The sequence below is a fragment of the Marmota monax genome, unplaced genomic scaffold (assembly GCF_021218885.2).
Source record: "Marmota monax isolate L192 unplaced genomic scaffold, Marmota_monax_Labrador192_F-V1.1 WCK01_AAM20220418_F8-fsc00103, whole genome shotgun sequence".
Classification (NCBI taxonomy): domain Eukaryota; kingdom Metazoa; phylum Chordata; class Mammalia; order Rodentia; family Sciuridae; genus Marmota; species Marmota monax.
In genome coordinates, this window is record NW_026694286.1 from 1,417,942 (window position 1) to 1,432,262 (window position 14,321).

At 39.3% G+C, this 14,321-nt stretch overlaps 1 protein-coding gene across 2 annotated transcripts in view; it reads right to left on the reverse strand.

Moving 5' to 3' along the window:
* Positions 1–11,947, reverse strand: part of Myom1 (myomesin 1) — a 136,154-nt gene extending 124,207 nt beyond the window's left edge. The window contains exons 1-2 of one of the 2 annotated variants that reach the window (XM_046467439.2): positions 11,724–11,947; positions 6,949–7,289 (exon numbers count right to left, since the gene is read on the reverse strand). In XM_046467439.2, coding sequence (XP_046323395.1) covers positions 6,949–7,265 — 317 coding nt within the window. In that variant the 5' untranslated portion in view covers positions 7,266–7,289; positions 11,724–11,947. The remainder of the gene's footprint in view (positions 1–6,948; positions 7,290–11,723) is intronic. The other variant, XM_046467440.2, reaches the window with a different exon arrangement.
* Between the last annotated feature and the right edge of the window lie 2,374 nt (positions 11,948–14,321).

Here is a 14,321-nt window from a genome sequence, read left to right on the forward strand (position 1 = left end):
TGGTACTTAAGTACTGGAATAAACACCCCAGAATGTTTTATTGATTTTTTGTTACCCGAAAATATGGTTTTCCCGATATGTAATTATTAAAATTTTATTTAGAGACAAGGTTATCAGAACATTTCTAGAGGAAAAAAAAGATAAGAGTCCCGACTTAGTTCATTTTCTGTTGCTATAACAAAACACGACAGATTGGGAAATTTATGAAGAAAAAAAGTTTATTTAGCTCACAGTTCTGAAGACTGGAAGTTCATGATCAGGTAGCCCATCTAACAAGTGCCTTGCGTTGTGTCATGACATGGTGGAAAAGTGGAAAGGCAAATGGATGAATGTAGAAGTGATAAAACAGGAGGGGAACCCCTTGTTTTATCACAACTTGCTCTCAAGTAACATAATTGAGGCCTGCAATCCCTTCATGAGGGCAGACCCAAGCATCTCTTAAAGATCCCACCATCTGTCAACACTATTACACTGGCGATCAAATTTCAACATGAGTTTTGGAGGGGACAAATCACATCTAAACCACAGCAAATACAAACCTTGGTACAGCCAATAGCTCTCCAAGCACCTTTCATTTCCCATAAAAATCTATTGATTCAATACTTATTTTTTTATAATTCAGATGCAGCTACTTCAACCTACAGGTGGACTTGAGTATCCATATAACTACAGCTCTTTCAAGGTGATTTTCTTACTAATTAACAGGAATACACCAACAATGGAGTAAGGAATTGCTCCATCATGATGTAGAGTCTTTGAGAAAGGACAATGAGTATCGGTTTTACTGTCCTGATACCATCTAGAGAGAGGTTCAGAAGATTCATTGTATATAGAAAACCAATATGGATCTTTTCACAGCCTCAGAATCCCACTGCTGAGGATACTAAGGAGATCTATGAAAAGTCCATTGGGATTAAGAATTCATCAATAACTAATTCATCCAAAAATCTGGCCACTGCTTACCACGTTCTCTCTCACTGAACATCTAGCTCTGCCTTGACAGTGTATTTGCCATACATGGGCCACGCCACAGGGAACCTATTATAATTTGACCATTGAATGGGTCACATTACTTCCTGGCTCAAAGCTCTATCACGGCTCTCCCCTTGAACTCAGAATAAAAACTAGTTAGGCATGGTAGCACATACCTATAATCCTAGTGACTTGGGAGGCTGAGGCAGGAGGTTCACAAGTTTAAGGAGGCTAGCCTCAGCAACAGTGAGACCCTGATCTCCCCCCCAAAATTAATAAAAGAACAGGGAAATTCTGGGGATATAGCTCAGTGGTAAAGTGTCCCTGGGTTCAATCCCCAGTACCTACCCCCCACAAAAAAAATCATTAGAGTGGCCCACAAGGCCCTCCATAATTGGTCTTACCTCATCTGTAACCTTTCTGATATCATCTCCACCTCGTCTATCCATCACTCACTCCCCCATTTCCTTACACTGCTCTCAATGCCGGTCCTTACTATAAGGTCTTGCAGTGGCTGTCCCTGATGGTTGAGGTGCCTTTCCAAATCCTGGCTACTTCACAGTTTTGCTCAGACATACCTCCTCTATAAGACCCGATTCTCCGATTTGAAATGCCAATTGTACTCCCATTCCACACACCTGCTTGTCCTTCTCTTTTTCTATGGCTTCCATGACATTTCTTACCCACTAACATCATATATAATTCACTTCAACGCAATATAAAATATTTCACAATTTATCTTAGTCACTTAGAGCAGAGCTTAGCACCCAGGAGACACTTAGTAAATATTTATGGAATGAATAAATGAATGTCTCAACCTTACTGAGTATCCCCAGTGAGCCAGGCACTACACTAACATCTCATATGATCATCTCTTTTAAACTTCTACAAGGCAAGGGACAAGCATTTTCCTCATTTTATAGATAAAGAAATTCAGAGGTTAACTAGCTTATCTAAAGTTTATGCCTCAATGCAAGTAAGCATAGTCCTATCTGATCCCAAGACCATCCACATCCCATTATAATGTCTGAAAATGGATATGTAGAAAATCAACACTAACCTAATGTTAATAGCCAAGGTCAGGTCACAAAAATGTCCACAAGCCAGATTTCTTTGGTAACCCTTTTGAAACCATATTGAAGTAGGACATGGAACAAATTTTCAGGTCCCTGTCGGACCCTGATGTGTTTAGTGGTATTTTTTGCATGAATCAGAATGAATTTGAATGTCAGCATAGTCTTTGCAAACTCTAGTAGTTTCAAAAAAGGTTATTACCTGGGCAGCACCCAATGGGGACTGGTGAGTGGAACACGAGTGTTGGTGAAGGGCCTGATTTAAAGTTAGGGAGCCCTGGGAAAGCCACTCAAGCCTTAGTGTTCTCATCCCCAAAATGGTGTTTCTTAAGAATTCCTTGCACACCTGTTCACTGATACTAATGAGTTAGAGTCGACAGTCATAGGCTTGGCATTTATAAACACCCCTAGGATTTTCTTCTTTAGCATTTGTGTCTTTCCATCCATTGTTCCCTGCTCTAAATCTTGGTTATATCAGTGCTCAATGGCTTTTCCCCAAGAAGGCTGTATAAAAGGAAGCACGTTCCAAAACTGTATATCAATGCTTCCAGAAAAATCTGGTACCTGGATGCAAATCTGGTGCACTTTGAGCAAAGGTGGGAGGATCCCCTGAACTAGGAGTTTAAGACCAGCCTGAGCAACATATGGAGACTCTGTCTCAAAAGAAAGAAAGAGAAAAAAAAAGTCTGGTTGGCAGAGTGTGGTCAGAGGCAGCTGCTGACTATAACTGGTGTCAGGTACCTGTGGAAAGGGCAGGCCCTTGGGTGAAATGGGGTTTGGATCAGAAATCTGTTCCATTTTACAGTAATGAAGAAAAGTCATTTAATCTCCAATTTTCTCATTTCTCATTTATGAGGATGATAATTTCTACTTCTCTGAATTGCCTTAAAGACTCAGTGAAAAGGATGAAAATGCCAAATTGCTTCATGTGGGCTGAATTTTAATCTGTTGAGAATGAGAAACTTAGATGTCTACCATTACCACAGAGGGCTGAAGGGTAACTCCCAATCTTCCCAACCTCCAAGAACTCTGTGGGGTTGTTCTCTGCTTTTAAAAGTTCATTCCTATTTATTAAGTACAACAGAATGTTCCTTTAATGACTTCCCACTTAGTGTCTGATCCAGCTTACTCAGAAGAATGGAAGGCACCTTGCTTCTACAAGGCCACATTCTCTGAACAGCTGTCTGTTCCCTCTTGGGTCCTTATACTACTGAATTAGGAAAGAGGTCTTAAGGCTACACACTGGGCTGTCTGGATTTATATGCAGACTTCTTAAAGCAGTGCCTCTGAGCTTTGTCGGGTCATGGAAATATCTTAAGAATGCAATGAAAGTGACAGTCCCTCTCTCCAGAAAAATTCTCATCTAATTTTGCACATAATTTCAGACCATCCAACACTCTACTGAAATCCACTCATGGACAGAGGTTAAGTAGTATCCTTGCCTAACAGTGAAAAGTGGTCATGAATAACATTGCTCCTTCAACCTCTGATAATATTTGTTGATTATTAGTATAAAACAATAATCTTGCCATTCTTAGATATTTTGTGCTCTATTTACCATAGGTTTTTTTTTGTTGTTGTTTGTTTGTTTTTCCTGTGATCAAGAAAAAAGACATTTAGAGTGAGGTTTCCAGAATTTATTTTATAACTCGTGGCTCCAAATACAGTTAATAACCAATCTGTTGTACAATCACAATGACACCAAGCAAGCCATTGTTCCTAAGACTCACGAAGGTCAGCCAAGCCTTGAGCTCTTATAAATCTCCATAGTTTCCACTTTAGCACTGGGTATCTAACTACAGAGCAGAGGATAAAAATAGACCAAGACCAAGCCGAGTGCTTACATCCACTCCACTCCACAGAAGTGTATTTCCATCTCTGGGGGCCTTAATTGACAGCACTGTTCAAAATCTAAAGGGATATTTCATTTAGCAAGAAAAAAAAATCATTTCATTTTGAACAAACTTAAATACTACCTAAAGGAATTATGAAGACTTAAGGCGTTCAAAGAACATTATCTGCACCTGTTAGTTTTATGCTTAAAAAAAGAAAGACAAAAATACCTCCAGGATTAGGTCGGCCTTCTAGGTTCCATGATACAAAGGAAAAAAGACATCATTGGTATATTCTTCCCTTACTTGCTTCTAGCTCAACATGTTTCTACCAAGAAAACTGAGTTGTTCAAACATAGCAAATCATTAATGAATACCCACCTACCTATGCAAATATACCTACAGTAGGAAGGAGCAAGATAGAACATTGAACACAAGGAATGATTACATTTAATTTCCTATAGAAAGTTTATTGTCTAAGACTATTTATACCTAAAATGGCTAAGTCTTCCTAAGACTCTATAGAGCAAATGATTTCTGAGTATACTCAACCCTTTACGTAATACAAATAGAATCTTTTGTGTAATACATCAGGTTATGAACAAATATGAATATTACACACATGGTTAAATAAAGGACATATCAAATTAAAATAATTTTAAAATAAAATATAAATGTAAAGCTGAAGAAATATCACTTAAAAATAGAAGTTCATGCTGGGCGTGGTGGCTCACACCTGTAATCCCAGCAGTTTGGGAGGCTGAGGCAGGAGGATTGCAAGTTCAAGAATAGTCTCAATAACTTTGTGAGGGCCTCAGCAACATAGCAAGACCCTGTCTCAAAATAAAAAATAAAAATGGTCGGGTATGAAATTCAGTGGTTAAGCACCCCTGAGTTCAATTCTAGTACACACGTGCACACACACAAAAAAAAAAAAAAAAGAAAAGAAAAGAAAAAAAAAGGAAAAGAATTCAAAAAGAAAATATAAAAATACAAGCTTACAAAATTCTACAGATTCTTCCACGTTGGCAAAATGAAATAACTACACAAAAAGTTGTATGCTAACAATTGCACGATAATTAAAATACCCATCTTCTATAGCCCCAGCATAGACAGTCCAAGAAAATGGATATTGAAGATGTAAATCCTCCTCCATTACAAGACAGCTGCTTTCCTAATTGAGGTTCTTGAATGGTATCTATGGAACATTTTTCAGGAGAACAAAATGATACTGTCACATACACATGGTGTTAATTCCTCCCAACCTTTCTTTGGAAGGCAGTTCCTCTGAAGCAAGTGCTAAAAGAAATGAATTCACCTCAGCAACAATATTTCCATATTTCCAGCCAACATGAGATCCTTATGAATACCCCACGGCAGACCATGACCTATGAAAGTGAGACTGCAAAACGATCCTGTTCCATTTTAAATGGAATTTCAGAAGGTTGCCATCATACATTCCAGGTAAACCCCAGAAGGCTCTGGCTCTGTTACTGAACTTAGCAGACGCTCCCAGGAGGCCACGGTCACTGACCAAAGGACAGCTGTAGATCAGGTGCTGCTCAAACCCAGCAGGAATTTAAGAATTTCTGTTCTTGGAAAAACTTCTTCATGCCTACTTATACAAATCACTCTATTATTTCCTCAAAAACTTTAGATGTCCAGAGATAAGCCCCCTTTCCAGTTACTTTACCAGATATTTTATGGACTTAAATTTTGGAAGATTTAAAATGATATCGTATTTATAACAAAAAATGCCACTATGCCCCATGCTTTGGAGAAGAGGATTAGAGGCAGCAGGTGGCTACTGACCACATAGTCTAGAAATGTCTATGCTTCTGGAGATCATCAATTCTTTTTGTAGGCTAAAGACAGACTTCCAATTTTTTTAAAAAAATCACATGTATCTTGCAAGAGTTTTTTTTTTTTTTTTTTTTTTTAATCTCCATGAAGTATTTTATTCTGAATACTGAGAAAATAAAAGTGCTTTGGATTTGGAAAACAGCATTCATTGGTCTGGACCAACAGACACAGAGAAGCCAAATGCAAAATTAACAAGAAAAAACATTCTCCCAGGGTTGGTGCTGCTGCATAGTGTCATAGCAACTAACCTCTTTCTTTGGGTGACTGCAGATGGAACTTTCTTCTCTGCAATCAGACTATTGGTGAGTTTGCTGTTCACATCAGTAAGAATGAAACATCTCACTCTTACCTAAAGGATCTCAGTTGCTTGTTAACCCCAGAAAATCAGCCTTTGCTCCCACCCCAGGTAAAGAGCTCCAACCAAGGGTTTTTGGATACAACAGTCCACCTTGACCTTAACTTTATTGTTTCCAAAGAAATGAGATCTTGGGGTTGCTCTGCAGACCAGATCTGCATCTAAACTCCACTTTTCCTAAAATCCTAAAATAGCTCCTTCTAGTTATCTATAGTCTGCCAAATTGTTGGTTCAATAAATCTAATTTTGTTACAATACAGGTTTGGTTCTATTAGTCTTAGGCTGACTGAGATAAGGCCAAGTTTTTTGTTTAATAAAATGCTCCAGCTAAAGAAAGTATTTTCTGCTTGAATAATAGCTCAGAATTTTGATTATTGGCTTTCTGAGGTTAAAAAAAATAGAATCCATCTCTGCCATCATTTAGCCCTCTGTGACCTGTGAATTTTAACTTCTACCCTGGTGGCCTCTCATCTAAGCAAAAAACCTTCTGAGAGCCAGGAGACCTGCTGTGAGTGTTGAAATGATATTTTCTGGCTCTGCGGCTGCTAAAGTAACTTGTGGCAAAATGTCCCTGCTTCTAGAAATATCACAGCAGGAATCGCAAGTGAGACTCGCCAAGAGAACTAGGAACCTCTCTGTGAATCCCAAAGAGACAATCATGGGCAATAGGTATAGACACAGGTCTCAGGTGTCTATACCTGTATCTCAGGTGTCTATACTCCCCAAACCTATTCTTTCTCCACACCTGGTTTAAAGGTAGAGCTGCCACATTGAAGGAGCCAGGAAAAGTGATTTGGGAGGACCATTCAGAGCACAGCCTCTACCCAAGGTTGGGAGGCTGCTCAAGACCTACCCGTGGGAGTAGCCATAATCGTAGGCTGAGGCTGCCTTCCGACTGACTTGGGAGTCCAGGGAGAACTGCGAGCTTCCAAGATGGGAGGCCTGAGAGGCTTGCTGCTGGTAGGAGGAGGCCGAGGCCTGGATGGAGGCCTGCGACTCCTGGCGGTGAGCCGCCGAGGACCGACTGCTGTAGGCGGTGGAGCCGTGGGTGTAGATGGCCGATCGCTTCTTCTCCTGCTGGTACTGGCTCATGGTGGTGCGAAGGTCCTTGTTGCGGTAGCTGAGATCATAGTGCTGGTGGGACCTCTGATAGAAAGGTAACGACATCATGTGCCCTCGAGGGGAGCAGGCAGCCTACAAGAGGACAGCGGTTCTTGAGTCAATTATTAAGGAACCCAGGCCATAGGACAAGTCCTCCACACCAACGTGTAAGAATGCATGCATTCATCTTTCCAAGGGGTAAATGGAAAAGGATGTGAGGTTCAGTCTAACGGGTTACTCAGTAAACTCCCTCCCACATAACCTGTGTGTCCCTTCCTGTCTTGTGACTTCTTTTTTCTTTATATTTAGGAGGGCCTCACAGGGTTTCTTGACTCTTGCTATTGTGCTTTTTCCCTCGGGCCCTCTGTCATGCACATTTCTAAATTTTTTTGGCAATTTCATTCTGACCGGGACTTCATTTGGGATCATATGTAATGATGGAGTGCAATGTAGTATTCATTCAACAAATAATTAATGAGCACCCACTATGGGCCTGGAATTACTCTAGCATAAGAAATACAGAAGTGAACAAAAACAAACCAAAAGCAAAACATCTCTGCTGTAATAACCTGCTCCAGAACGGTAGATTCTTTTTTTGAATGTTTTTATTAGTGCATTATAGTTATACATAAGAGTGGGGTTCATTTTGACACAGTCATATATGCATGGAATGTAATTTGCTCTATTTTAGTCCCCAGTACTTCCTCTTTCCCTCCTCTCCTCCCACCCTATTTCCCTTCTCTACTTGTCTTCCTTCCATTTCTTTATTTATTGTTTTTAATTGGTGTTTTAAAGATACACATAGGTGGAAACCACTGTGGTGTATCTTTTATATATGTAGCATAAGGTTAATTTCATCCTGCAGTTCCTCCCTTTTCCGAATCCTTCTCTCTCCTCCTCAATCCCCTTCATCTACTCCACTGATCTCCCTTCTATTTTCATGGAATTCACCCTCCTGCCCCCGCCCCCCTCCCCTTATTCTGCTCTAGCTTTTCCATGGGAGAAAAAATAATTGACCCTTGACTGTCTGAGTCTGGTTTATTTCACCTCCATGCTGTTCTCCAGTTTCACCCATTTACTGGCAAATGCCATAATTTTTTTCTTCTTTATGGCTGAGTAAAACACCATTGTGAATAAACAGCACATTTTCTTTATCTGTTCGTCTGTTGGTAGGCACTGGAGCTGGTTCCATAACTTAACTATTATGAATTGTGTTGCTATAAATATTGATATTCTCGGATCACTATAATGTGCTGATTTTAGTTCTTTTGGGTAAATCTTATAAGAAGATTTAAAGTCTTATACCAAGGAGTAGGGTAACTGGAGTAGTTAGACCTGTATATTCTATTGTAAGAGATAGTCATGAAAATTAATGAGTTATATTAGCATGTGCTAAGTACGATAGAGGAAAAATCAAGCAGGAAAGAGGGATAGATGCAATTTTAAATAGCCCCATCAGGGATGGCTTTGCTGGAAGGTGACATCTGAGCATGAGAGTATCTGGGGGAGGAATGCTCTAGATAAAATACCAGTGCAGAGCCCCTGAGGAAGGGGCACTTATCATGCTCCAGCCAGAGAGGCAGGGGGTGTGGGAGGAGGGAGAGGCAAAGGTGGTGTCCTAGAGATGAGGGGCAGGCAGGGGGAAGGGCAGATAGTGTAGGGTACTATAGGCGACAGTAAGGACTTGATCTTTTATTCTGAGAGACTGAGAAGCCATTGGAAGGTTCTGAGCTGAGAATGACACTTGGTGTCCCTATAAGAAAAGGAAATTGGGACGCATTATCTGTACATATAACAGTGGGAGGACCATGTGGAAACAAAGGGAGGAGAGGAGGGCAATCTACAAACCAAAGAGGGGCCTCAGAGAAAACCAAACCTTGCATCTTGGATTTCTAGCCTCCACCATTGTAAGAAAAGAAGTCTCTCTTTTAGGTAAGCCATCTGGTCTGTGGTACTTTGCTACGGTGGCCCTAGCACACAACACAAAGGTCACTACAATATCCAAGGTAGCAATGACAGCAGTAGTGGTAAAAATGTGACAAGTGGTCAGACAGTGCACAGTTTTGGAAGATAGAACAAATAACATTCGGTGGAAGTTCTGAATTAGAGTGTGAAGAGAGAGAATGCCAAGGGTTTTGCCTGAGTAACTGGAAGACTGAGGTTGTTATGACGGAGATGGGGAGGATAAGAAAGCCTTGGTTTGAGTTGGAAGAACACAAGGTTGGTTTGAGACATTCTGCATCTGAGATGCTTGCTAGACCTTTAAGAGGAGGCCTAAAATGGGAAGCTGGATATGTGACTTTGGAGTTCAGGGAAGTAGACCAGTATAAAAACCTGCCTTAGAGAGCAAACAGCATGTCGGTGGTACTGAAAGACCAAACAAACAAAAAAACTAGATGAGAACAAATGTAAATGGAAAAGTAGGTGCTAGGACTGAGCCCTGGAGTTATGGCAATGTTACTCACAAGCTCTGTCAAATCTTAGGAACACTTCAAAAGGGTATATCAGAAAAAGTATTTGCTTTACAAGGAATATGAAGGCTTCCAGTCTTCCCACATGAAGAAGTAAGAGAGTCATTCCTCAGGATGCCAGTTGGCATTGTGAACTAGTTACCATTATACCAAAACTCAAAGATGGAGTTTGCTTAGCATTGGGAGGGGAGACTTCACATTACATTAGCTTTCTTGAATAATCTGTTCACTGTTAGGAGATTTATCAGCTGCACGGACAACATAACATTTTTATAGATGTCTCCCCTCCTAGTTTTTTAAACGCTTTTATGTATCTTTTCAAATGTTGTTTTAAAATCTTATAAGAAGATGGATGCATTGGCACATACTTGTAATCCCAGCAGCTCTGGAGGCTGAGGCAGGAGGATCATGAGTTCAAAGCCAGCCTCAGCAAAAGTAAGGTGCTAAGCAACTCAGTGAGACCCTGTCTGTCTCTAATAAAATACAAAATAGGGCTAGGAATGTGGCTCAGTGGTTGAGTGTTCCTGAATTCAATACCCAGTCAAAAAAAAAATCTTATAAGAAAATCAGTTTTGGAGTAATCAGTTTTTTCCCCAAAATTTGTTTTTCTTAAAAACCTGAAGGAGTAAATCCTTCTGAAGTTGCTATATTTTTGCCATATTTAATAATACTTTTCATTTAAGCTATTTTAAAAGTCAGTATGTATTCCCTAGAGAAGAAAATCTAGCAAACTTCACTCCAGAAATATGTATCTTAGGTCTCAAGGAAGATATCAGTCTACATGGCATTTCCTAAGAGAAAAAAATAGATACTAACAAGCAACTCTGCTTCAACCCTTAAATAGATTGCTCTTTTCTGTTCTTAAATATACAGAATAAAATTGTCATAGATAATTAATAATTTTTATATGAATTTTGATAATACAAAAGATTAGAATAAATATAGAATTATGCCAGGCAGTTACAAAGATATTAGATATGTTTCTGTAACAATACATACCACACTATCACATGGCAAATACTGTCTGAATGATCTACAAATAAATAATAAAGGTTTTTCCACTTATTATGTTATAAGCTAAAGTCACTACCCAGATGATTTGAAATAATTTTCACAAAATAAAATCTTTAAATCTTACCCCAATTCTATTTTCCTCTCTATTTTTATTTCTCCCAATGTATTTATTTTTAATAATATTTAATATTCCATGCACATGGATCACGCATTACAAGTAAACAGGGCTTGACGTTAAGTCAACAGAACTGGTTGACCTCTGGAACGAAGGTATAACTTCCTCCTCTTCATCAAGTAGACAAGGATTATCCCTACTGCTGAACAACTAGAGTTTGTTGGCAGGACAAATGGTTTTATTGTCTTCTGTTCATTTAAAACTTAAATTTTATTTTCAGAAACAATTTGGTAATTTAGGAAGAAATATAAACTCCACAGTTGTAATCTTCATGTGATACTTTTGGATAGGCATTCAAGGTTGAAATCTGATTAAAATTATTCACAGAAGGTGTTAACTTCAGGATCATTCTGTGGGGAATCGGTGCTGCCTCTGAAATCTGAGTTAATCATTTTCAAGTTAGGAGAACCATGGTGCACACAGACACACACTGATGGCATTGTCAGAGTAAAAAATCACTGGATCATAAACTAGTAACCTCAGCGTTAATTTGCCTCCTTTTGGCCCAGTTTATCATTAGAGAAAGGAAAGCACAGGATTTCCTGCCCCTCGTCCATTCCAGATTTCAACCAAACTGCTGAATTATAACGTGGAAAGGGTAGTCAGAGTTGAATCTGAGACAAACATGATCTTATAGCTCTAGGAATGGGAGCTTAATTTAAAAAGAATACAATGATCTGAGAAAATAACCCTGCCAGCCCAGCTGGCTCCCTGCTGTTCTAGTTCCCAGATTCCTATTTCTCTGCTATTCTGACATCTCTGTGAGAAAACTGCTGAGCTGAGAGGCGAGCAAGAAGCCACACACTGCAGTGCTGATGAGCACATAAGCGCTCAAGTGCATTTTCTCTGCCTGGCTGTCACACTTACCAGTTTCCAAAGGAGTAATGGTGGGGGAAATGTTCTGATGTGGCCGAGGAGCTGGAGGAGAGAATGAAAACCCCACTCTAGGTTGAATCCAAGAAAAAGTTCAGAGGCAGGGCTAAAGGCAGGACCCTGGGGGCCAGTTCAAAAATAATGCATGTGGTCAGGCAGCAGAATGTCAGGGCCCCACAGCCAGCCTTTTATGGCCAAGAAGGCAGATAAATATAGCAGCAAATGGGGAGGGTAGTCCCAGACCCAGAGGAGGAGAGGCACAGGCAGGTAGCTGCCTTCCTAATGTGATTATATTAGTGCGGACAACGGTCCCGTCTGATTAGACAAACATGGGGTTTTTATTTGGCTGTAAGAGCTATGTTCAATATCACTGTAACCCAGGATATTTGAAAGTATAATGGAAAGAGTGGTTTGTGTGGAGAGCTAAAAATAGGTGTAGTAATCCGATTCTCAAAATGGACTTCATGGAATTTTAATGCCAAGATATGATTCTGGGTGTGCTGTTAATAACAGGTGTACAATACACTTAAAAGATACAGAGTGAAAGGGAAAATGGGAGGCTAACTGGAGACAAAGCAAGAAATGGGTCGTGCGTGGTGGCAGTTTGGGCCTCATAATACAGTCACCGTTTCTCTCATTTCAGGAAAATTTACAAAGTAAGTCAGAGCTCTGGTCTGGTTATTTGACTCCTAGATCATTAATGAAAGCCTTTTGGGAAGAAACTCAATGTTTTGTCTTTTCTAAACTCAGAGAAAGACCAGTCTAACTAAGAAATTCTGTTTTTGAGTCAGTGGAGCTAAAGAGGAGGTGGCTCTGGTAGAGCCTGCACTGTGGACTCTCCTCAGATCCGGATTCCAGGCCCTTCATGACCCTTCATGGCCATGAACCTCAAGAAACTTCTTTTTCCCCAAATTTCAATTTCTTTCTCTGAAAATGGTGGTTATCGCATCCAAGTTGTAGGATTGCTGAAATTAAATGTTCCAACGCAGGTAAAGCATTTAGCCCAGTAAATGTCAACTATTATTATTGACAGTAATAATATACAAGTTAATTGTTTAGATAATATAAATTGGACTGTGTTCTTGCAAGCAATTATATTGACTGAATACAGATCCCTGTCATCTATCAAAATATTAGCCCCAAATATTATTGAATGCTTTGTATTTACTTTCTTATTAAAAATTCCTTTTTTATTTTCTAGCTTAAATTAAATTTATTTTAATTGATACATAAAAACACAAAAATCGTACATATTAATGGGGTACCATGTGATGTTTCAATACATGTATATAATGTACAGTGTTTAAATTAGGATAAACATACCTGTATCCTGAAACATTTAAAATTTCTTTATGGGAAGAAAAGTCCAAACTCCTTTCTTCTAGCTTTTTGAAGTGTACAGTGCATTATCACTATCTGTGGTCACTCTACTGTGCAATAATAGCATACCAGAGCTTCTTACTCCTATCTAACTTGAGTGACATCATGTGGCACTTGTCTTTTTGTGTCTGGTTTATTTCACTTAACATAATGATCTCTAGTTACATCCATGTTGTCACAAATGACAGAATTTCATACTTTTTAATGGGCAAATAGAATTCCACTGTGTATATGTACCACAGTTTTAAAAATTTATTTATCTTTGAATGGACACTTTGGTTGTTTCCATTTCTTGGTTATTGTGAATAATGCTCCAGATGTCTCTTCAACATACCGATTCCATTTCCTTTGGATGTATACCCAGTGGTGGGATTACTGAATCTCATGGTAGTTCTATTTTTGGCCTTTTGAGGAACATCCATACTGTTTTTCCATAATGGCTGTACTACTTTACATTCCCACCAACAGTGTGAAAGTGTTCCTTTTTTCTTCACATTATTGCTAGCACTTCCTGTCTTTAATTTTTTTTATAATATCCATTCTTGCTGGGGTGATATAATTACTTTCTTGATGATAACTACAGTTACATCATTGAGGACTTATCAAATGCCAAACACTGGGATCAGTACTTTATGAACATGATCCCACTGAATTCTCCTAATACCCTGCAAGGTAGGTATCACTAGCTCCATTATATAGCTAAGGGAAGAGAGGTTTTAAGAGGTGAAGTCATTTTTGAGATCACAGTTTGTGGATGACACAAATGCAGTCCATTCAGAAATATTTGGATTCCAAAGTCCAGTACTTGTTGTCATGTATTGCTGTGTCCTGTAAGGACATTTTGTTGACAGGAAACTAGCTGTTTTGAAACAGTCTTTCAAGGGCAATATAGGTCTCCATTCATAACAGAGGTCAGCTTCTGAGTTACCCAAAGCATGTGAAAGAATCTTTCCACTTAGCTCCTGATCCAGTTTCCTGGGAAAATTCAACCTGGCATTTCTTCATCTGTATACTCTCTGGTTAGTTTGCAAATGAACATTTCAGTTGTCTAGAATCCATAAATGTTTTAAGCTTTGTGTTCCCCAAGCATCAATTTGTTCTTCAAACATCCAATACAGAATACAGTGACTCTTCTCAAGTATCTACCAGCCACTGGGATGGCTCCTGGGTGAGCTTTTCCTGTAGAGAACACGGTGTGTTGCTTCAAATCCC